Genomic DNA, 22,964 nt, shown 5'->3' on the forward strand with positions numbered 1-22,964 from the left:
TATTTCTAGATGCGTGCCTGCCGAAGGATAAATTAGATCAAGCGGTGGTGGTACCGGACTTAGAGGCTAAAGAGAAAACAAAGAAGTATGTGCGTCATAGGCTGAGCATAAGAAACAGCACAATATCACAAAGAAACACTTTTTGAAACTTATGTCATAGAAGATGTTTAACAATATTAAGAACAATAAATGCTTTCTATTTGTAATATACTAAGTATTGAAATTTTAAATAGTCTTTTGTGTTCGTACTACACATTTAAAAACTTTTTTGTTGCTCCCGAGCGCCAAGCTTAGAATTTAAAGAAGAAATGCACATTTTCATACTGCACGGAAGTTCGATATTCAGAAAGAAAGAAGGTCTAGTGGAAAACATTTCAAAACTTCCAAAAGGTATAGCAGTAATGAAAAGAACACTCTTGTATGGAAGCCAGAAAAACCACAAGGTAGATTTCATAAGATACCTAGCAATCAGTAACCAACAAACTGCATTTTTAATATTAATGTCCTCTTTATTAACGAACCTTATTTATTCTCACCACGCAATGGGTAAAATATTTGGAGCATTATTTTTCGTGTTTCTGCTACTTTTGACTTTTGTTGGCATGATATCCCGGATCACTTTTACGAGACGAGACGAGACGGGACAAACGAATATTTTCGAGACGAGACAGCATTTTCACGAGACGGGACGGGACAGACCAAAGTCTCGTCTCGTGGGCAACACTACGCGTTGGGCATTGGATGACTATCCAACGAAAGATTAATCATGTAACAAACCGGCAACCCTGGCACCTGGAGCCTATGGACTGGCCACCGACAGGAGACAAGTTTAGTACAACTTTCTCTTTTCCTCTTCATCTGTTGTTTGCAAGAATTAATGTAACAAGGGATAGCTTTTGCATCGCAGCAGATACTCAGATACTAAGTTCCAGTTCAATTTAAGTCCTAAATCACCAATAATTTATGACACTTATGTAGCAATTTAATTGTCGTAATGTAACTGTAAAAGTAACTGATGAAACGTTACTTCTATCACAAAAAAATAACCCTGTTACAGTTACAATTACTTATTTTTAAAAGTAACACTGTCAGAATCCTCCCAGAACCCATGAGTCAATTAAGGCCTAATGTGTAAGTATGTAAGAGTTGAATATTTCTCCCCCCCCCCCCCTTTGATAATACCCTTATTACTTTATTTTCTTCATTTAATAGAGATGTAAATTGTCTAAATATATTTTGGAAAAATATATAAATGTTGAATTTTATATTATTTGAAGGGGAAAAATCCCCCAAAAATCTGGATGGCGCAGCCTGCGCTATAATCTCCCCCCCCCCTGTGGGCACCCCTGGCCACCTGCAATAAAAATTTGACACCTCGAATCTGAAATACTCGCTTCCCTGCAAGATGTAAAGTGTATTGCCTAACTCACCTTGCAGAGAAGCGAGTATTTCAGGATTTAGGTGTCCCATTTTTATTGCCGGTGACTGTACATAAGGTTTAGCATATTGGCTGGGCTGGGACAAAATTGGCAAGAAGTGGAGCGGGGTTCAATTGTTTGTTCCTCCTAATCGGCGCCACTGTCTGCCAGTATGGGTGTGCGAGACTTTTTTTTTTTAACGGGATGGGAAATTATTTAACCAAAGTTTCGGGACATGTTCCTGACACTACAGAAATCTCATGTGGGGTTCTGCACACCTCCAGAATGTGTACAAATGTAGCGTAATTTCAGAGTTTGAATGGCACACTTTCTGTCGATAGGCAACACTGCTTTGATTTAGAGAGGGAACGGACGAGGTAGGCAACACTGCTTTGATTGAAGAAAACAGAGAAAACAGCTGTGCACAACAAACAGTGATATTGATTGGTAAATGCAAGATTATTAATAATAGTATGTCCTTACTTTGCACATGAAAAATGAAACCAATGCTACACGAACAAATAGGAGAAAATTACCAAACTTTATGCAGACTCTGCTTGAAGAAGACAAGTTTGAAAATTGAGATTTATCAAGAAGAAGGGCTGCAAAGAGACGTCTCAGGGAAAATACTTCATTGTTTATCACTTGTTGTAAGCAATATTGGTGTTCTGTTTCTAGTGTAGAATAATAATATGACCAGAGCAGATACATTTCGAATGGGTCCTAATTCGATTCCCGGTGTTACCTGTTTACATAGATACATTGGAGTGGCCAGTGACAGACCGTACACCCTCTAAAATGTCGCCTTTTCTTCTATTGGTCTCCACTCTCCAGATTATTTTTTTTACAAACCTGAAATATATTTCAAGATGCGGGATCCACAAATAAGCGAGACATTTAGGGCCATAGTGTGACCTGCGTAAGTCCCAATTCACTGTGAGCATCAAACTTCTCTCGGCCCAAGTTCCTTTTGTTTTATTACAATTTCATCACGCTACGTATGCAATTTTTTACATGTTTCGATTTCGAGTTACGTTTGTTAACACACACTGCGGAGTTTTAGCGATTAGTTGCGCCAGAATGTTTGAAGATTTTGTTCAATACATGCCTTCGTAGTTAGGTTAGGTGGGTCAGGTTTACTTCCCTTAGCATATTAATAATAACCCTAAAATGCTTTCTGAAAAAAGGTTCTGGGTAAATTTCTCGTAAGGGACAGACGGCTGAAATTTGCTAGTTCACTTAATTTGAATATTCGTACTAAGGTATTCTGCATTGAGAAACATTGCTGAAGGTGGCATTTCGCTTATTTCACGGAAATAAGCTCTATTTGCGACTTATCGAGTAAGTTTTCTTCGTTTCTTTCATGCTTGAATAAGGTCATTTTTAAGTTGTTTTTTTCAATAGCTACAAATAACTTTGGTAACACTTTACTATACCGGAGACGGATTTCTTCAAATTTACAGGAGAAAGTACTTACGCAAATCATTTTCTGTAGCGTTGTTGATGTTCGGGAATGTAGTTTTGATCCATTTTAATGCGAAAGCATGTGGTTTTCTATGAAAATCTATTTCCGATGCGCTATTGCTGCTGCCGCCACTTGCTTTCTGCACGAGAGCACAATACGCTCTCATATTGTCCGTATATGCTAAATTGAACGAAAGGAGTGCTAATGGAACCTAACCTAACAGGCCTAACCTAACCTAGTAGGCATACCTCGTCCCCGTGATGGTTCGTGGGGCTATCGTGAATTTTTGGGCTAACGTTAATGGTTTTTGGGGCTGCCCGTGGAAGGTTTGTGGGACAGTAAGTACTCGTTATTGTAAGAAATGGACATTATTTTCGTTAGAAATTCATTATTCCACCTAAAGAAATGTTCCGCAATGCAGAATAGTACGTTAGCAATGTAAAAAATTGTGAAATAAATCATTGATAGGTGTCTCCGGTATAGTAAAGTAGTACCATAACTTTTTAAAAATTCAAATAGTGCTCATTAGTTTATTTATTTATTGAACTCAACAGGTACATACCTAATTACAGAGCCCATATGAAGGTTTATATATATTTCTGTAATATAGAGATAGAAATTATATATATATATATACACACACACACACTTTATCACGCAATTTCAATATGAACTTATGTGTTTAAGCTTAGGCCATTGTGTTAATAGTGGCTTTACTGAAGTCCCTTAGGTTCATAGAAAAGATATCAATGGTGTTATTCTTGATTAGCAAGCTATTGTAACTGGTGCACATTCTCCACAATGGAGATTTCTTTTTAATTTCGGATCTAGCCTTCTTTATAAGAAAAACTTCATTCCTAAGTCTAGTTTTCGACGACGGGATTCGAAAATTAATCTGGCAGAGTAGATGTTCAGCATCTATTTCGTGATTTAATATTTTCCACAAGAATACTATTTCATGTAACGTTCTTCTGTGACACAGCTTTGTAAACCGGCATTCATATATTAGGTTGTCGTAGTGTTCAAATGTGGGGTAAACTTTCTGAAATTTGTATTTTAAAAATCTAAGAAATCTCGATTGGATTCTTTGAATTGCTACACTGTACTTTGGAAGGAAGGTTCAAATTTTGTGTGACAATGATTGCCAAAATTCTACGATAATTAAGTCTTTCTGCTAGGAGATTTGAAAAGTCCGAAAACATTTGAATACCCTTCTCTCTCCTAACCTAACAAGAATGTAAAATTATTATCTGCATCAAACCTAACAACCCAATTCGTGGATTTGGAAAGTAGTAGAACAATTTGACACTTTATGCCTTGGGAGCACACACCTGTTCGATAAAGTGCCACAACAGAAGATAACAACTGTTCAAATATTTTATAACGCCATTTACCAGGAAGAGCCTTTCCATAAAAAAAAACATTATCTATATGTATGGTGTCAAAAACCATGCAATCAATTTTAAGCTTGTCTTTTTATAATAAAAACAAAAAAATTGACTTAAATCAAAAATATTTTTTTTATGGTGCCAAGCACAAGGAAGAACTTTACCTTCTTATTTGAAGTGACTAATCCAATTAATTGTGATATAGGTTTTTGTTAGTTGACACAGCTTACTTAACTTTCCTTGAGGAAGTCGGTGACTGTACTGATTGTACATGATTATTTTACAATGACACCACATGTTTGATGAAAACTGGCTACATGCAAACTGTGTGCTTGTTGTACACACCAAAAAATTATGCAAGTGCATTGGAAACAGTTTTCAAATAGCATTACACTCACAGATGTGAATTGTTTCACAGAATGATACACACAAAACTTTAGCTTTCTTTTGCTTCTTTTATAATGCACATAATTGTCACGTTTTCCAGTACCATAGTTTTCATTTTTTTCTTTACTGTTTCACAGGTTACCAAAGATGACCTGCTACCGAAGTTTGTGTGCATGATGTGCCTACAAAATTTGGAGAATTTTCACGACTTCCGAGACATGTGTCGTGAGTCAGAGAATCTTCTCAATAACTATATCTCGGGAGTAGAAAAATACTCCCGCAACAAGCAACACAATGAGGTAAGCATAAACTGTGTGAGGTTATGAATGGATTTAGAATTTTGTAATTTAATTTTCCTGCAATGTCAACTGGAAAGTCACCATATATCCCCCAAAATGCAATCACAAACTGCAATCATCCAAGAAAAAAAGAGGAAGGTAACATTTTAGTATATCGGAGACACATTAAAATCGAATATTTTGTGTTTCGCATGGTTCGTACTTACTAATTGTGTATTGTGGAACATAGTTCAAGGTGCCATTATGCTTTTTACACAAAAACAAACACAATTTTTCACATACATAGTGATTTTTTTTTATTCCTTTCTTTGCTTCCGTAACACACAATATGGCGGGCACATCTTGACTCATGTTGTGGGTATGCAGTGTTTCCAACCTTGTTCACTGAAAAATACCTACTATTGTGTTCGTCACGTGTGCAAATTGTACATTATGCACGGGTAGCTGACGGATAGCCCAGGTAGCTGACAGATAGCCCCATGAACCATTATGCATGGTAGCTGACGGATAGCCCCACGAACCATTTCTGATAAGGTTAGGTTAGGCAAGCATAGTTAAAAAAGGGGGGGTTGGAAACACTGACAGGGGCTTACGTCATCAAACGTGGAAAATTTGTTTCACGTAGTCGAAGGTAATGGAGATAAGAGCTTTTGTGCATCGGAGAAATATTTCTCTTGAAAAATATATGATTTCCCGGTCAAATATATTCCACGATGAAAGAAAATACCTCTCGGATATACTACACTGTTACGAAGAGAAAAATAATGCTGACCGATCTTTAAAAAAAAAACTGACAAGTTACACATCAAGATGAAAAACTGACTTTTTACCTTTTTCCACCCCTGGTGTTGACCAATATAGGCATATTGTATCAGTTTGATCAGTAATGTTAACAATAGTTCTACCAATTCGATATACTTACAAATAGCCTGTATTGTAGTGCAATAATATGACACTATTTTGTTATTTTTATGTACAAGAAAATATAATGCATATGTCATGGTTGTGTAAAGTAGAAGTTTAAAAATGTACTTGTTTTTCAAAGGCAGCACCCATTGCAATCACTTAGTTACATACATTGATTTATTCTTTCCCTGCTAGAAAGGCATGTAAAGGCACCACTGCCTGGGAGGGACATTTGCATTTAAGGCCCTATAGTGCAAGAAAGTACAATATATTTAATAAGCTCAAGAACCATTTAAAATGCATAATCACTGACTGGATATCAGAATCGAGCTATTCCAAACATTCCCTGGTGTGGAATGTATGTCTTCGCTCTCTAGATGTTACTACAGTGTAGTACATGAACCTCTGATTGTGAAATCTTGCCTTTGTGTCTGAGAATATATCTGCTATTCAGTGGCGAGGCATGACATTTTTATGTAGTCCTTGCAAGATTTGCCGAATATCAGAAACTCAGGCTTGATTTTTCAACAGGGGAAAGTTGAATAATTCTGCGGGATAAGCAACAAGGTCATTGCCCTTTCAAATTTAAAAGCTCACTGCAATACCATAGACATTAAAACGACAAGAAAATTAAGCTGTCCCATACAATGAGAATTATAAAATCTGATTAATTTGGATTTCTCCTGTAAATATAACAAATTGACATGTATGAATTATGAAGTAAAATAGGCCTAATTGTAGAGGAACCTTAGTCTCCCTGCTTTCGTGGCGAATATGTGAAATGTACAAGTCGTACATTTCTATATTTCCTCTTTTTACTCCAAGAGAGGTCTTTCTTGGTGGATAATAGGTCCAAACTGCACATTCGCTTGTGTTGATCTTTAAAAGTATGGAATTCTCTTGAGTGCAGAAAAACTCTCAACTAGTGCTGTTTTAGTTGATATAGTGTGCAAAATAATTTAGCTAAACTGAAAACTTTCTTTCAAAGCATTGTCTAAATTATCTTTTATCCTGGACCCTTGCAGTTCTATAAAACACAGTTAATTTCTCAGGCCTTGTAATCATAAATATTTGGATAAACTGTATTTGCAACTCAGCAAGCAGATTTTCATGAAAATCCTTTCTTTCCAAATATGATTTGAATTTTGTGAAATTTGAAAGTTCAAATAGAGCAGGTTCAGCAATGAAAACACCCAGCTACATGACAGGTTGTATAATAATAATAAAAAGGCCTTCTGTATCTTTGTTCAGGCACTAAGCCATGCCTGGCTTCGCGTGCCGTGACTGCCAAGGTCAGTTAAACCATGGTGAACACTACCGATCATAGTGGAGACATGGGTGCACTAAACTCAGTGCATCGGATTTTGCCTGGGTCACCAGAGTGGTCGTAGAGTAATAGCATTGCACTCAAGAGGACCGGGCCTGGGGTCACATTTCGATACGCTAAACTGTGCAAATCCCTTGAGTATTTCTAGCCTTTATTTGCTGCCATTTGACTAATTTCACACAAATTTGGGAATATTCTGACTCCTTATTTTGGTTTCTCCCTAAAATATTTAAAAAATAATATTTTTATTATTTTTATTGATCATCGCCGCATCTCCTGATGACCGGATGTCTCACCTCTGCCGCTGGTGGAATGACTGCCGGCAAGGGAGGAGAAGAATTGTGTTTTTCTTTCTTGTTCACCGGCTTACTGTCCCGCACAGTCTAAGGTGTCAGGCTTTGTGCTCGGGCTACGGAACGCTTGCCGGTTCGAGTCTCCTAGGGTTAGCGTTACATCTTTTCTCCTGTGATTTCGGCCTGTCTATGGGACCAATGGCCACCCACAATTGTTAGGATTGGGGAACTATGAATGAGTAGCGTAACCCGGTCATGGAAATCTACAACTGACAGGGGGTCCGTTGTGCTGCCCACACATCACCCTGTAGCTGGTTGGATGGTCTCCCAGCTCGAAGCTGCAAGAGGCTTACTACAAGCAAGAAACCAACACAGACATGCTTGACATTTTCGTCCTACCTTGCTAAACTGGCCTAAAATACACAACGAAAGAAGGAACTCTTTTTTCCTGTCATTCACTTATCAGCTGTTGGAGTGATATTTTCAAGGCCTTAGAGATGTATTTCCTGATATGAAATTAGGTTTTGACAGTCACACATTCAGCTACTCTGCTTTAATAACACTCCAAATAAGCACTTGCATCAGGGCATACAAACATGTCCATTATATCATATCAATGCCAGGGCTCTCCCCAATGGCATAGTGGTAGCACCGTTGCCTTGTAATCAAGTTATCCTGCATTCAGTACCCAGTGAAAGCACACAGTGGTTTGGATCCCACTTTAAACATAGGTCCAGTCCTGATTATCCTATCAGCGCATAAAGTGATCTCAAACATAAAATTCGATCACACCAATGCCATTTTATTTAACCATGCATTGTACATTCACATCCTTAACTCTTTCCCTGGTGTCTGCATGATTGATTTTAAATCTACTACAGGGAGGTTATTGCAGCATGACACCGCAAGAGCGTCGGCCGCTTGCCGGCCCAGTCATGCAACAGGTGCCGGCAAATTGCGTAACAGATAGCCCGTTACACAAACCGCTTGTTTTGTAATGTTTCCACTTTTCACAATTATAGTTACAATTACAACTTAAATAAGCACGTACCTTGCCGCAAGGATGCTGGAAAAGGTGTCCTCTAAAATACAAATATTTCTGGCACTTTATTTCTGCCCATATCGCTTCTGACAGCAATGACTCATCCAACATAAAGGATTCAATTTTTCATTCTTGTCTTGCCTTCGAATAAACAAAACCGTGACTCTTATTTTGCAGATAACACAAGATTAATCCTTTTGAACACTAGAGTCAGTGGCGTGCCCAAGATTTTCGAGGGGGGAGGTTACGTATACATTATTATGCAAAACGAAAGCGCAGATAAACGAATTATTTAACAGTGTCACTTAATTTTAACGTGTGAATATTTTTGAAGTAAAGTAGCGATCATACACTGTGTGCGTTTTTCTTTCTGAGAGCGCCATTTGAAATAAGCACTTTTCCCCTTTTGCTACTATGGGATAAACTGAATATAAAAGGCTATAACTGCTCAACAACTGCATCTTTTTAAGAAATTTAAATTCTAAATGTAAGAATGAACAAAAAGCAACATTTTATGTAAATTCCGACAATTGTGAGTCCAGGGGGAAACGGGGGCCAAATCCCAAAGTTCTATTTTCCCCGTAATTACGCAAAATTTCTGAACGTCGTAATTTCCATATTTTTTTTTTTCAAAGTTGCGGCAGGAGCATTACATATCCTCATAGAGTAGTCTTTTGTTGTGCTTCCCTCAAAATTTGGTCCATCCAGTGTCTATAGAGCCGACGCTAGAAGCGAAATTCCTCAGATGTCGCAAGAGCGTCAGCGGCTTATCGGAGTAGTGGTAAGCCGCGAGAAGCCTCTCGATACTACGCGAATGCGACAGCTGTCGGCTACCAGTTGTTTAGACGTGTTCACTTCTGTTTGCATTTATCAGTACGCATGTTGTTTATACTGTGTTATTGAGTTGAATGTTCTGTTCAGTGCTAGTGCTTTATTGTGTGTTAATTGTTATTCATTCATTAGTTATGCCGCCAAACAAATATAGTCTTGAACAAAGAGTTTTTATGTACGATACTTACGTGAAAACGAACTCTTGCAGAAAAGTAGTCAGGCGATTCGCAAGAAAATTTCCTGGCAATCCTGTTCCGGACAGACATACTGTTTACAACCTCGTTAAAAGATTACGAGAGACAGGATCTCTTGAACCTAAGAAACGTGTTTCCAGACGACGTGTTCTTACGGAAGAAAAGCTAGACGAAATTGGTGAACGACTTGAACATACTCCAAAAAAATCCCTCCGTCGGCTTGCTCAGGAAACAGGCATTTCAAAATCCTCAGCACGAAATGCCACTAAATTACTTAGATTAAAACCCTACAAAATTACAGTGGTTCATGAATTGCAACCGCGCGATCACGCGACTAGAGTTCGATTCTGTAACTGGATGCTGGATAATATTGTTGCTGGCAGAGTAAATCCAGAATTAATCATATTTTCAGACGAAGCTTGGTTTGAATTGAATGGCCGAGTTATTTCACAAAACAATCGCTATTGGAGCGCAGAAAAACCTGACCTTGTGCATGAAGTTCCGCTCCATCCTGCAAAAATTTGTGTGTGGTGTGGTTTGAATGCGCACAGAATAATAGGGCCTATTTTTTATGAAGGTACTATCAATGGTGAAAGGTATCGAAGAGACATACTACAACCTTTTTTTGAACAATTAACGGACATTGAATGCCAGCAGTCATTTTTTCAGCAGGACTCTGCTACTGCTCACACTGCTTATGAATCACTTAATTTTATTGCCGAGATTTTTGAGGACAGAATTATCAGTACTGAGTTGTGGCCCTCTCGTAGCCCCGATCTTACTCCTTGTGATTATTATTTATGGGGAACATTAAAAAACAAAGTGTATCAGAATAACCCGCGTACAATAGAGGATTTAAAAGAAAATATAAGAAGAGAAATTGCCAGAATCACACCTGAGGAGCTTATGGATGTTCAGAGGAATTTCATACGCAGATGCCGGAAATGTATTGGTGTTGAAGGAGGTCATTTTCAACATCATTTATAACACAGAAGGTTAGTGATCATCATTATTATTAGTTTTAAATATAATTTTACACTTTCGGTTTGCTTTATGCGCCGCGATGCTGTCTTCCCTTTCTGTCAACCGAGGATAAAGTAGAGATGTCTAAGAAAGATTAGATGTCTGAAATAAGGTTGTAATTGTAACTGTAATTGTGAAAAGTGGAAACATTACAAAACAAGCGGTTTCTGTTACGGACTATCTGTTACGCAATTTGGCGGCACCTGATGCATGACAAGGCCGGTAAGCGGCCGACGCTCTCGCGGTGTCTAAGAAAGATTACATGTCAAAAATAAAGTGCCAGAAATATTTGTATTTTAGAGGACACCTTTTCCAGCATCCTTACGACAAGGTACGTGCTTATTTAAGTTGTAATTGTAACTATAATTGTGAAAAGTGGAAACATTACAAAACAAGCGGTTTGTGTAACGGGCTATCTGTTACGCAATTTGCCGGCACCTGTTGCATGACTGGGCCGGCAAGCGGCCGACGCTCTTGCGGTGTCATGCTGCAATAACCTCCCTGTATATGCACAGATAGGCTAATCGGGACTGGACCTACAATACTTGCTTATTGCAAGCGCACACATACAACTTACTGTCCGATTAAAAATTATAGATACTCGAGTTTGGAAAATTAACCAGTAGACCTCGAGAAAATTTGGTTAGCATAGAGTAACGCAGAATTAAATAAGCTAAATTTTGATGTAACTAGTTTTTATGTAGTACCACTGGTTAATTTTTAATTGGAGTCCAAACTCGAGTATCTATCTATTGCTATCTACGATTAATTACATTTTTTTTTCAGTTCTGATTTGAAGGCCAGATTTTCTTTCCTCGTTCCAATTTTATTCATTAATGTTACAAATTCACCTTTATTTACAATTCATTAACTTTGCAGTACAACATGGAAACATATAGTACAGTAGTGAAAACATTATCTTACCTCTGTGAAAACTATAGCTTGGCATTCAATACAAAGGTGTGTCATGATTGGCTATGGCAACAACAGGTGTCAGATATTTTATTTATTTATTTATTTTGTGAATTTAATCCCTCTTTCACTTTTAAAATGCTAATTTATTGATAGAGATCAGTATTTAGACAGTTTTTTCTTTTTGATATTTTGTCAATTAAATCAGGGTGGGTGAGAAGTTACTAGGCATTGAAAATTTGCTGTAGTTTTTGTAAGATTTAAGCAACCTCAATGAAATTTTCTGTACGTATACATTATGAAATATGATTACATGTGTTCCAACTCAGAATTCAATGTAGGCACCTGTGGCATCCACCAGTTTCCTCCAACGAACAGGGTGGAATCCATGGTCTTCCGTCGGAACATCCTGAATCTGTGCTTCCATTATTCCACAGTGCGGGCTTTCGTCTTGTACACTTCCTCCTTTGCCCAGCCCCACAGGGCATGAGGTGTGGACTTCTGGCAGGCCATTCGTGAGGTCCTCTCATCGTCCAGCCAACGTTCCAGAAAATTGTTATCCAACCAGGCCCATACGTTAAGTGCAAAGTGTGTCAGCTTGCTGTCTTGCATGAAAACAAGATCACGGATGTTTCCCATCAAGATACGACGGGTCAAATATACCCTTGCAACATTGTCAAGTAGGGTGGGTTCATCATTCATGGTGCCATGCAGAAAATATGGACCTACAACCCTATCAGCTATCATATTGTGAAATTTGTATGCACATATGTAATCCTATTCCATAATGTATATGTACAGAAAATTTCTGTGAGATTGCTTATATATTACAAAAACTACAGGAAATTTTCAATGCCCAGTTACGTTTCATCCATCCTGTATACCTTTTGACAAATTGCACCCCCTGAATACTGATAAGACTATCGATTAACCAGTCCCATCGCTAATAATAATAAAGAGAGAATGGTATGACCATGAGGTAGAATGGAGGAGGCCATTGTAAAATTAATTTTAGGGATGGTGAACTACGCTTTTGCAATGCAAAAGAAGCTGCATATTTAGACATTTACTTCTAAAAAATAGTACAGAATGGAAATTATACTTTCATATCCATAGAAATTGTTACAATATTGCACTAAATTGTAAGATACAGATATATCGGATAGATAATTTTACTGATGGCCTACATGTGCCGGTATCGGTAGAGTACCGATTTATCTGTCCCATCCCTAATAAAAAGTAATGTACTGTGCATTGAGTACTCAGTGAAAAATTACCAACACTTTTACATTGTCTTTGAGTATAACTTTGTATTCACATGTGGAATGTCTTTTCAGGCATCAGATGACTCACCCTCAAAAACACAAGAGCCAGTCCCCAATCTTGTCACAGTCAAGACTGAGCCTGAAGAGATATATCTCAATGTTCCTCCCCACCAAGAGACGGTCGGAAACGCTTGTCAGAGTGAACAGTTGATAGTTGTTAAATCGGAGCCGAAGGAGGAACAGATGAACATTGATGCATCAGACACTGATGATGACAGCTCTTCCCAGCAGTTCTTCCAGACTGGAGCTGGACTAGAGAAAAGTGCAGATTTCGGTGCAAGTGGTGATAGTGTACAGGATGGCGGTAGTGGATTCAGTGACAGTGACAGTGATATTGCTGAGAAACCTCCTGAAGAAACGAAGGAGACTGAAGTGACAATTGAAAGTGAGGGTCCAGCTGCAGAGGGAGAAAGGTAAGTGATTATTTCCACAAGAGTAAAGCTGAGTATGACAATACATTTATCATATTTCCTTGTAATTTTGTCAGTGTGAATGCTCAAAATTAATTTACCTACATGTGGATAGAGACATGCATTTTTTGACACTTAACAACTAAACAGCTTCATCCTTGAAGAGATGGCAAGGTTTCAGTTCTCTGAAATAATGTAGAATTTCTTCAAAGTGCAAAGTTATATAAATTACATAATTATTAAAATTATTATTTAATTTGTATAAGGGGTGGGGCATAACTCATGGCAACTATTTTTGTTCACAAGAATGCATGACCGGAACGAAAATCTGAATTATACAAATGGAAGAGTTCAGAGTATGTCACTGTGGAATGTATGAACAATGCAGATTATGTGTACCAAGTGGAGTAGGAGAGCGAGCAAATATCCTTAAAGATAGCATCATGCCACATGTGTTTACAAGTCAGAAAGCGTGCATTAGCATTGTAGGAACAAAAGAGGTACATTGTGTGGTAGGACACTATTCCCCACGGTTTCTACCAGCTTCCTGCTTTCTTCATTTCACTGACACTCAATACTGTAGTCACTGTCACACAGTTAAGTTAAAACTATTCTATAAAACTTCACAAAAAAGTCTAAATCAATCGGTTAAGTACAACAGGCATGCCGCTTACAATATGTTTGTTAGTGCTCAAGCTCAGATCGCATTGTTGCAACAATCACTGCAAAGACTTTCATGGAGGAAAGGTAAGGTAGAAAGTGCTTGTTCTTTCTTTCCTCTAAACTGCACCAAATAGACAATGAAAAAAAAATGAAAAAAAAAAGCTCCCGTGTGCTTAGCACCATGCTATAGATCCACCAACTTATTTGAAACCCTGGCCAGAAACAAGTGGCGCTAGTGTCGAATGTTTAGGAGGGGAGCTCGGGAACTCTGGGGCAAGGGAAGGGATGGCAGAAACACGTGTTTTCCCCGTGTTGCCAAATCTAGAAGTGGGCGTGTGCCGTGAAAGGTTTGCAAGTAAACAAATATGCAGCTAGTCGTGGTAATTCAAATAATATAGCATAAGAGAGAGGAGGGAGGGGGACACTAAAGTTAAAAACGCCTGCTGTCTCGCAGAAGGATATCAACAATTTAAACACATAAGATTAATATTCTAAATTATGTAAACTATAAAAAGAAATTATGTAAAAAAAAAAGAAAAAAGCATGAATCCAAGTTTCATCAATGTAAACAACAGGCCTCCCTTCGTTGCGGAATCTGTTGATCGCAAGAAGATATCTTGCTCTCCAAACCACAATGTTGCTTCGTTCAACCAGAGCTAAGCGAGAGTTTCTACATTTTTTAAATTTAAAGCCGATTTGTTTCATAATTTTCTGTAATGTTTCTCGCCCCCCCCCCCCCTGATAATTAATTTCTTCCTGAGCAATAGCTAAAAGTTTCAATATTGTAGGAACTTCTCTTTTCACTACGTACATTTCATGGACAATTTCTGGTCAGGGGTTTGTAAATCTTTTTTCTCTCTTTTCAGTTTTTTAAGCAATGACTCCAACCGTCCCGTTAGATATTTTGATTTGATTTGATTTGATTTAGTTTATTTTACTTCACGTTTTGTGCCTCTTGGCTAATTTGCGAAGATGGGGATGAGTGATGAAATGATGAAATTGATGAAAGGACATTCACAAACAACCATGCCCGACCGGGATTCGAACCCGGGACCCTTGGCGTCGTAGCGCCCGTTAGATATACTGCTCTCTTTAGGGGTTGATCGCGAGGATAATTCCACCCTTCTCGATGATTCGTAGTAGCAAATTTCGCTCACTGCTGTGTACAACTTTCGACACTTTACACTTAGCCTACTCAAAAACACGTCTACGCACATCAACAACACTCCTCGAATTCTTGAAGAGAGTAAAATTAGCAACACTGTGTCAGCGGAAGTGGGAAGGTCCTTGCCTGACCAGCGCCAGAGCAAACACCGGGGGTGAAAGAAGGGGGTGGGGGAGGCCGGTTAGTTCTCATATTTTCCGAGGTTTCAGAAAGCTTGGTGGATCTATATGAAGGCGTATAGGGGGTAACTCCCCACACTTTCTTGATCCGGTCGTGAGTGGGGGTGATGTCATCAGCATCATGCCTCTGCCACCTTTATCCCCCAGGGTTTCCTCCAGGTACCCATGTCATTCGATGCTGGGTGGTGTGTGTGTCTCAATAGACAATTTTTTTTTGTTGCTTTTTTTTTTTTTTTCAGGAAAAAACAGTCACAATATTAGATATCTAGTCAATAAAGTGACCAAGGAAGATGTTTTTTAAAGTGGGGGGGGGGGGATGGAGGAATGTAGGCTGAAAAACTAGTCAATAAAGGGTCCAAAAAGGAAGATGGTTTTAAAATGGAAAAAGAAGGGAATGTAGGCTGAAAAGGGGAAGTCAAAACCATGTAATCTTGTTGGTGGAAGATAATTATCAACATTGTTGTTATTTATTCCATGATACATGTTGAAAAATAAAAATGGACTTCCCTTTTAAATCTGGTCTAAGATGAGGTTGATGGAAAACAATCATGGACAGGACACCAAATCCAACAATTATTGTTACACATTACTTGTAATGATATTACTGTAGTACTTTGAAATTTTGGAGAGTGAGTGAGTGTGTGTGTCTCAAGATACTAATGCAAGGAAGTAAGTGCAGACATTACAGTTTAAGTGAATGTTATAATCTATTGTTCTAGCATGTTGCATCATAAGTACCTTAGATTCAAATCACTGTTAGTGTTCCAATTTTCATGCATACAGAGTGATTCAAATGTCCAGTCTCATAGGACAACTCTGTTATTAGTGCACATAGTGAAATATTTCCAACAACTTTCCCCTCTTTCCATTTGTACACTAATAGGAGTTGTCCTATGTGACCTGACTTTTAAATTGCCTTGCAATTAACTCATCTACATTCATTGTTATAGGTTATTCAGAAATTATTGAGGAGGTTGCAAAAATGTATTCCAAGCAGACTATTAATCTTACGTTAATGAAACCAGCCCAGAAGGAACACAAACAGTTTGTGCGTGTATGTTTTGTTAAGCTGAATGTTCACATTCCTGCCGATAGGTGACACTCACACTGCTACACAATACTCACATCCCTCACAGTGTTTTGTTCAGTATTTTTATCCCCAAGATGACTAAACCTTATACCATGTGACTTCTTTTTGTGGAGTTTGATCAAAGACAAGAGTGTTCATCCCACCGATGCTGCGTGATATCACTGACCTAAGGGAGTGTAATGCAGCAATATTGACAAGCCCATGTTGATGCAAGTGTGACAAGAACTAAGACTATCATGTTGATGTGTGCCATGTCACCGATGGTGCACACACTTGTAGGTGTCAAAAAAAATGTTTGCAAATGTTTGCTTTCCTCGTGCATTCCAGACTGGTTTCATTAACGTAAGTTCAATGCTTTACTAGTAATAAATTTTTGTATCTCCTCAATTATGTGTAAAAAACAATAAATTTAACATAACTAGTTATTAAGCACTCGTTTTTTAGTGGAAAATCCTCTAAAGTACATGGCATGGCTGTAGGCAGGAAAAAGTTTTTTGGGGGGGCAGGGGGGGTTAATTCATAATTGTTTCCATGGGCGTCGCCTGCGATTTGAATAATAGAAATAATAACAATAATTATACAATAGTAATTAAAATATCATAATAATGAAACAGTTTTATTCCAAAATAATAATTATTATTATTATTATTATTATTATTATTATTATTATTATTGTTATATCCTTGAAGGAGCTTACTCAATCCAGTAGATGAGTCAATATCCAGCACAAGGTTGTTGTTTTTTATGTTGTTTTACGTTTCATACAGTGTGTACTGAAATGCACAATTAATATACTTTGTTATTAAATTTTAAGATACCTTCAAGAAAGAGCTCTAAAAGGTAGATGCAAATTTTAGTCAAAGTTTTTGTTGTTTGACCTTAAAACTTAATTTTTAGAATTTTGAAAAGTGTGGAACCAGTTATCTCTTTAAAAACTTAGACTGGTGCTTGGATTGTAACCTTAATCATGAACATAATGTGCTACGAAACTGGAGATCCTGGGTTTGAACTCAAGGGGGATTTTCGACTTTATCGGACAGGGAATTTAGAAGTTGGAAAGGGAATTTTGGGACAACCATAAGGGAATTTTCAGTCTATATTCCTTGTGACACAGGAACAACACTGGAAAGAGGACAGCAGAAGTAAAAATGGAGGGCTCACGGGTGGGCTGCGATTCGAAGAATAAATCCTGTTTCAATCAAGTTTCAGAATTCCAAATGTATGAAAATTCTAGCTCGATCATTTCAATATTGTCTCCTTGTATTTTTGTGATGCTTCGAAAAAAAAAAAATGAAAATGAGTTACAGATTTTGGTTTCTGAACTTCAATTAATGTAACATGTCAGATGTTTCGGGAGGGGCTTGAACCCTAGAAAACCCCCCTCTAAATACGGCCATGGTACATGACCACAGTTTGCTTAAATTTGAATACATTGCAAAATGTGTATGTAAAATTTTTATTTTTGATACTTTGTGTAATCAGATTTTTTTTTATTGTGTATTTAATAAAATATTTTGTAATGGTCCTCTAAATCTGCTTCCAGGTACTCATTGCAACATTCTATTGTTGGAAGAACCATTCACCAAGAATCCAGGCAAGTAGATGAGCAGTCACATCGTGGTGTAATACCTCCACTTCCAGTCATAACCTTATATCAGTATGTTCCACTAGAAACAAAAATTCAGTCACAATACTGCAAGGAATCAGCATCCATGGACACAACAGTGAATGGTGGTGTAATGCATTTGAAATTAGTCGGAAAAGAAAGAGACTCCTTGAATTCTTCAATCTCGCGACTTGACTTGGTGTGCCCGGAATGCAATAAAGTGTTTGATCATAGGTGTAAGCTTGACATTCACATGAGAGTTCACACAGGAGAGAAACCATATGTGTGTCCGACATGTAATAAAGCATTTAAACATAAAGCAAGTCTCACGAACCATTCAAGAATTCACAGTGGGGAGAAACCATATAGTTGCTCAGTATGCCACAAGCAATTCAGACAAACTTCAACTTTAAGGAAACATATGCAGTTCCATGCCAAAAAACCTTACAGTTGTAATTTATGTACCAGGGCTTTTGGTATAGAAAGAGATTTGAGAAGGCATTCAGTTCTTCGACATACTTAAAAACAGGAAGAGTAGGATAATAATTTTTGACATGCGTAAAATATCTATAATACATATATGATTTTCATTCTTGGTTTTTGACTTTTAACCACTGTTATTTTCAAAAAATTTACCAACATTTCGGAGGCTGAATCTCCCTCCATCTTCAGGGTAGCATGTAGTCTAGTCTGTTAAATCATCCACTGTTATTTTCAAAAAAATTACCGTTTCGGAGGCTGAATATGCCTCCGTCTTCAGGGTAGCGTGTAGTCTGTTAAATCATATGATTTAGATTCAGCCTCCAAAACATTGGTAAATTTTTTGAAAATAACAGTGGTTAAAAGTCCAAAGCCAAGAATGAATAAATCACCACTGATTAGCTACAAAGAAGAATATATGATTTTGTTCCTCATTTTACTCTTCTCTAAATTTGTTAAAACAACAGAGAACCATAGAAAAATAATTTTATTGAAATAAAATTAATTTTCTGTACTCCTCATTTTTTGTATGGTTTCAAATGATTTTTCTGGTACAATCCTTAACACATACAATGTTGCATGAAATATTCACAGTTTTACATGATATTGATACACTAACAGTTATTAGTTTTAAAAATTGTTACACTAGCAATGGTTAATTTTTGGAATTGCTAAAGTTTTGATAAATAATGTGCATCTTACAACTTTTGACATCCCCACGTACGTATTTTGCCTCTATACAGGAAACAAAATACAGGCGAACATCATACCACGCAGTGGATAGTTAGACTGGGCCTCCATTTTCCTAGAGCCATACAACTGCGTTTCTAGTAGTGACAGCAATAGACCATATCAAGTAATTGTAAATAATTATAAATTATAAGCAAAAGTGTCTTTTCAATTTCATGTTTATTACACCCAAAGCATTATCAAGTAAATACTACTTACTAATAACAAGAATTCTAACATCACTAATGTTTATATAAGTAACCAGTAAATAACCTATACTTCTTGGCACCTAAATTGAGTTTTCACCCTCCTGTATATGTTGTATAGTCATAGGCAATATTAATTGAAATACTTAACTGAAGTAGAACTTTTCCCCAGTGTGTGTGTGTGTAGCTTTGCTACCCGAGAACAAGTGGGAGAGCGATTCTCCTGGCTCGGACACGAGGCCTCAATATTACATAGCGTGACGTCAGAGCATGTGATGTAGCATTGCCAAATCTATCGTACAGCTATGCAATGGGGTGGTGATAAACTTATAATTTGTCCCCCCCCCAAAAAAAAAAAATCTCCAGAATTAATAAATTTTGCAACATAGCACTTCAGTATCAACTGACGGCAGGGAATTTTGAAAAGTGGAAAGCATTCCATGAAGATAGAACCTATAATATTATGAATATTACAATCCTCTATGCTCAAATTGAAAACAAATTTATGTGAAGTTTGGAACACTGAACCAGGTTTTACTCCACTTGGAGGAAAATGCAATCAATTTGAACACAAAGATGCAAATTTCGCAGGACTTCGTGCAAAATTTGAATTGCTGGAGAGTCCTCAAAAATGCATTTTTCCCACATACAGTGGCAAAAATGTTCAGAACATAGGCAGGTGGTTATTTTCACAAACATCAACACTTTACTTTCATTTAATCACGTTTTAATCCAGAGAAATCAAGGCTCCATGTGTATTTTGTTCTTTGCATCTGCCATTTTTTTTTCAAATAACCCCTGCTGATTCTGGGAATATTGACTGCAAGTCAGCAGTTTATGTGGTTGGTCTGGTGAAATTTCCGAGAAATCTACTTCAACCTAGATAATAGCACAGAAATGAAGGAAATATCTAAAGACTATAGAAAATATCATTACGTAATATAATATGATTTTTCTAAATATTTATGTACATATTTAGTATGATTCAATTACATAAAAACCTGTTACATTAAGACAAATATGTTCATCGACAAGAAGTATTTTTGTGCATAAGAAAATACAATTTATAACTTTACACAACATATGTATTCTACTGCGGTAAAGAGTAGTGCAGATAGCAATTACAGGGTGTCCGAGAAGACCTCGTACCCCTAGGTTTGAGTATCACAGAAGTATCACAGAGAACAATGTCAGTGTAATTTTGGTTGTGGTATTGGTAACACTGCTTTCGTGGTCACAGACATGGGCCGGGATGACATCACAATACTTGTTCGGACCATATTTTTTTGATGACTATGTGAATGGACATTCTTATTTACACATGTTGCAAACGTGGTTAATACCTCAGCTGCAAGGGAAGGGAATTGTGGATCGTGTGTGTGCTCCAGCCCATTTTGCTCTTCTGGTGCATGATTTCCTTAATGAACAATTTCCAGGCCGCTGGATTGGACGTGGTTCTCCAACATCTCCATCCCAATTGAAATGAACCCCACCAAGCCCGGACCTTACAACACGAGATAACTCATTGTGGGGAATAATAAAGTCACATGTCTCTCATTGTCGGTACAGGAGAGATGAAGAATTGTGCTAAGTGTGGAGGAAACCTTTCGAAAGATAACTCCTCAGATGCTTCGCAACATGTCAAAGAGGACATGGCGATGCATACACCTGTGTGTACAGCGCGATGGAGCACATACAGATCCACTGGATGCATAGTTCGTATATATAGGTACTGAACTATATTATGTACTAAATAAATAAACTAAAATTACACTGACATTGCTCTCTGTGATACTCAAACCTCGGACACACTGTACAACATCTGGACACACATGGAGAGGACTTTCCACTCTTCCATTCATTCAGACCCATCAGGAAATGCAGCAGGAGTATGAACCCTGGGGATTTCAAACAACAGTCTGATTGTGTTGTCGATCTTCGTAAATTGATGCATATAATTGGAATGGAATTCTTACACACTAATATTAATCAATATTTTGAATTTTAATTATCACAATTTTCAAGCATCGGTATCGATAGGAGTATTGGTATCAGCTCAGCACTAATAATGTTTTTATCGATGCTTCAAATAATTCATCAGTAAAAATTTCCTCCATCATTAATATGTGCCACCCACTTTGGGAATTAGAAACATGCTTACAAAAAATAAAAAATAGCATGAAAAACATGGTAACTCATCCGTAGAATGTGAAAATACGATTTGCCAAAGAGATCTCGAAAATGTTGTTATGTGAAGGAAATTAACATTATTCCCTCAGGTGTGTTAACATTGATAGCATACAAGTTGTAAAAATGAGACTACAGGGAACATTGGTGGTGGAGGTATGGGAAGAATCATTTACATTATATACTTTTTTATACAAATCTCTATGAAATAACTCACTCAGTGCTGTTCCTTAGAACAATGATTTTTTTCATATTAATTATGTTGTTTCATGCAAATGCTAAGTCAACTTCTTTAGATATAAATAAAAATCTAAATTTGTAAATTTGAAACTTTAAATGAAAATAACAAACAAAAACAAGGATGATTTAACAGGGTGTCTACAATTTTGTGAAAATAAAATTCCCTGACTTTGCAGATTTTCCATACCAAGAAAGACCAACCCATTAGGGCAATTAGTTTTATTTATTTAACAGGCTGATGCCCAGTTAGAGAGTTCATGTTACACAATGGAACAGAGATACAATTGGTCAAACATGCTTCAGTGAGCAGTATTTGAAAGTATTTTCATATGAGACATATAGAATAAATCCATACTTTTGTTATGCTTTTCTAAGGCATTGTAGAGGACACTCATTCCCCAGATAGGTGATTTCTTCACAATGTTTGTTCGTGCCCTATTCACATAAAAGGTTTTATGATTAATTAGGTTGCATCTTGCTGTTTGGAACGTGTAATTGAAATTGTGAGATCCAAAGAGGAGAGCAAAGATTCCCATTATATATTTTCTGAGCATAAGCAGGTCGCGGACAGTCCTTCGATCATCAAGCCTGTGTATATGGAACTTGTCAATTAGATTACTGTAGGAATCAAATCTGGGAAAAGCACCTTCAAGTTTATACTTCATGTAACGTAACATTTTGGATTGCACTCGCTCTATTTTTGTAGTCTGTATTATACTGTGAAGTGTTCCATATAACAGACCCACATTCAATTTTTGCATGTACTATAGAGTAATATAATATCTTAAGCATTTGGATGTTTCTAAAGTCTTTGTCCATTCTAATAATGAATCTGTTTGTAAGCATCGCTTATTACTTTGTTAATATGATGAGCGAAAGTTAGCTTAGAGTCAAAGTAAATTCCTAGGTCCTTTACGTTGCAGATTTTTTAAGACTGGTATTATTAATTTTATATTGAAAATTTAAGACTGTTCTTTGTTTAGAATAAGTAACAGAATAGCATTTTGCTGCATTTAAAGAAAGACTGTTGCACAAGCACCACACACTCAGTTTATTTATGTATTGTTGTAGATAAACTCAGTCTTCAATACTTTTTATTCTCTGGAAGAAATTTAGGTCGTCTGCAAATAACAGTTTCCTAGAATTAATCAAGTGTTCTGGTAAGTCATTGATTAATAGGAGAAATAGAAGAGGTCCTA

General features: G+C 37.2%; 1 protein-coding gene across 2 annotated transcripts; it reads left to right on the forward strand.

Moving 5' to 3' along the window:
• Positions 1 to 1,826: 1,826 nt before the first annotated feature.
• Positions 1,827 to 19,065, forward strand: LOC145992679 (uncharacterized). 2 transcript variants are annotated; one of them, XM_083129056.1, is made up of 4 exons: positions 1,827 to 2,068; positions 4,796 to 4,957; positions 12,823 to 13,223; positions 17,861 to 19,065. In XM_083129056.1, exons 1-4 carry the CDS (start codon positions 1,916 to 1,918, stop codon positions 18,444 to 18,446), a joined length of 1,302 nt encoding a protein of 433 aa, XP_082985182.1. In that variant the 5' UTR covers positions 1,827 to 1,915; the 3' UTR covers positions 18,447 to 19,065. The 2 variants fall into 2 exon arrangements, with proteins under 2 accessions (XP_082985182.1, XP_082985183.1); XM_083129057.1 differs by having other exon boundaries at positions 1,831 to 1,865.
• The last annotated feature ends 3,899 nt before the right edge of the window (positions 19,066 to 22,964 follow it).

The sequence above is a fragment of the Lepisma saccharinum genome, chromosome 9, assembly GCF_977018435.1.
Source record: "Lepisma saccharinum chromosome 9, izLepSacc3.1, whole genome shotgun sequence".
Taxonomy (NCBI): Eukaryota; Metazoa; Arthropoda; class Insecta; order Zygentoma; family Lepismatidae; genus Lepisma; species Lepisma saccharinum.

Excerpts from the sequence above, each read along its gene's own strand:
- LOC145992679 (XM_083129056.1), top strand. The coding sequence starts at position 1,916 with ATGAAACCAATGCTACACGAACAAATAGGAGAAAATTACCAAACTTTA. Across the intron at positions 2,069-4,795 it reads TTCATTGTTTATCACTTGTT|GTTACCAAAGATGACCTGCT; the intron begins GTAAGCAATATT and ends ACTGTTTCACAG. Across the intron at positions 13,224-17,860 it reads CCAGCTGCAGAGGGAGAAAG|GTACTCATTGCAACATTCTA; the intron begins GTAAGTGATTAT and ends ATCTGCTTCCAG.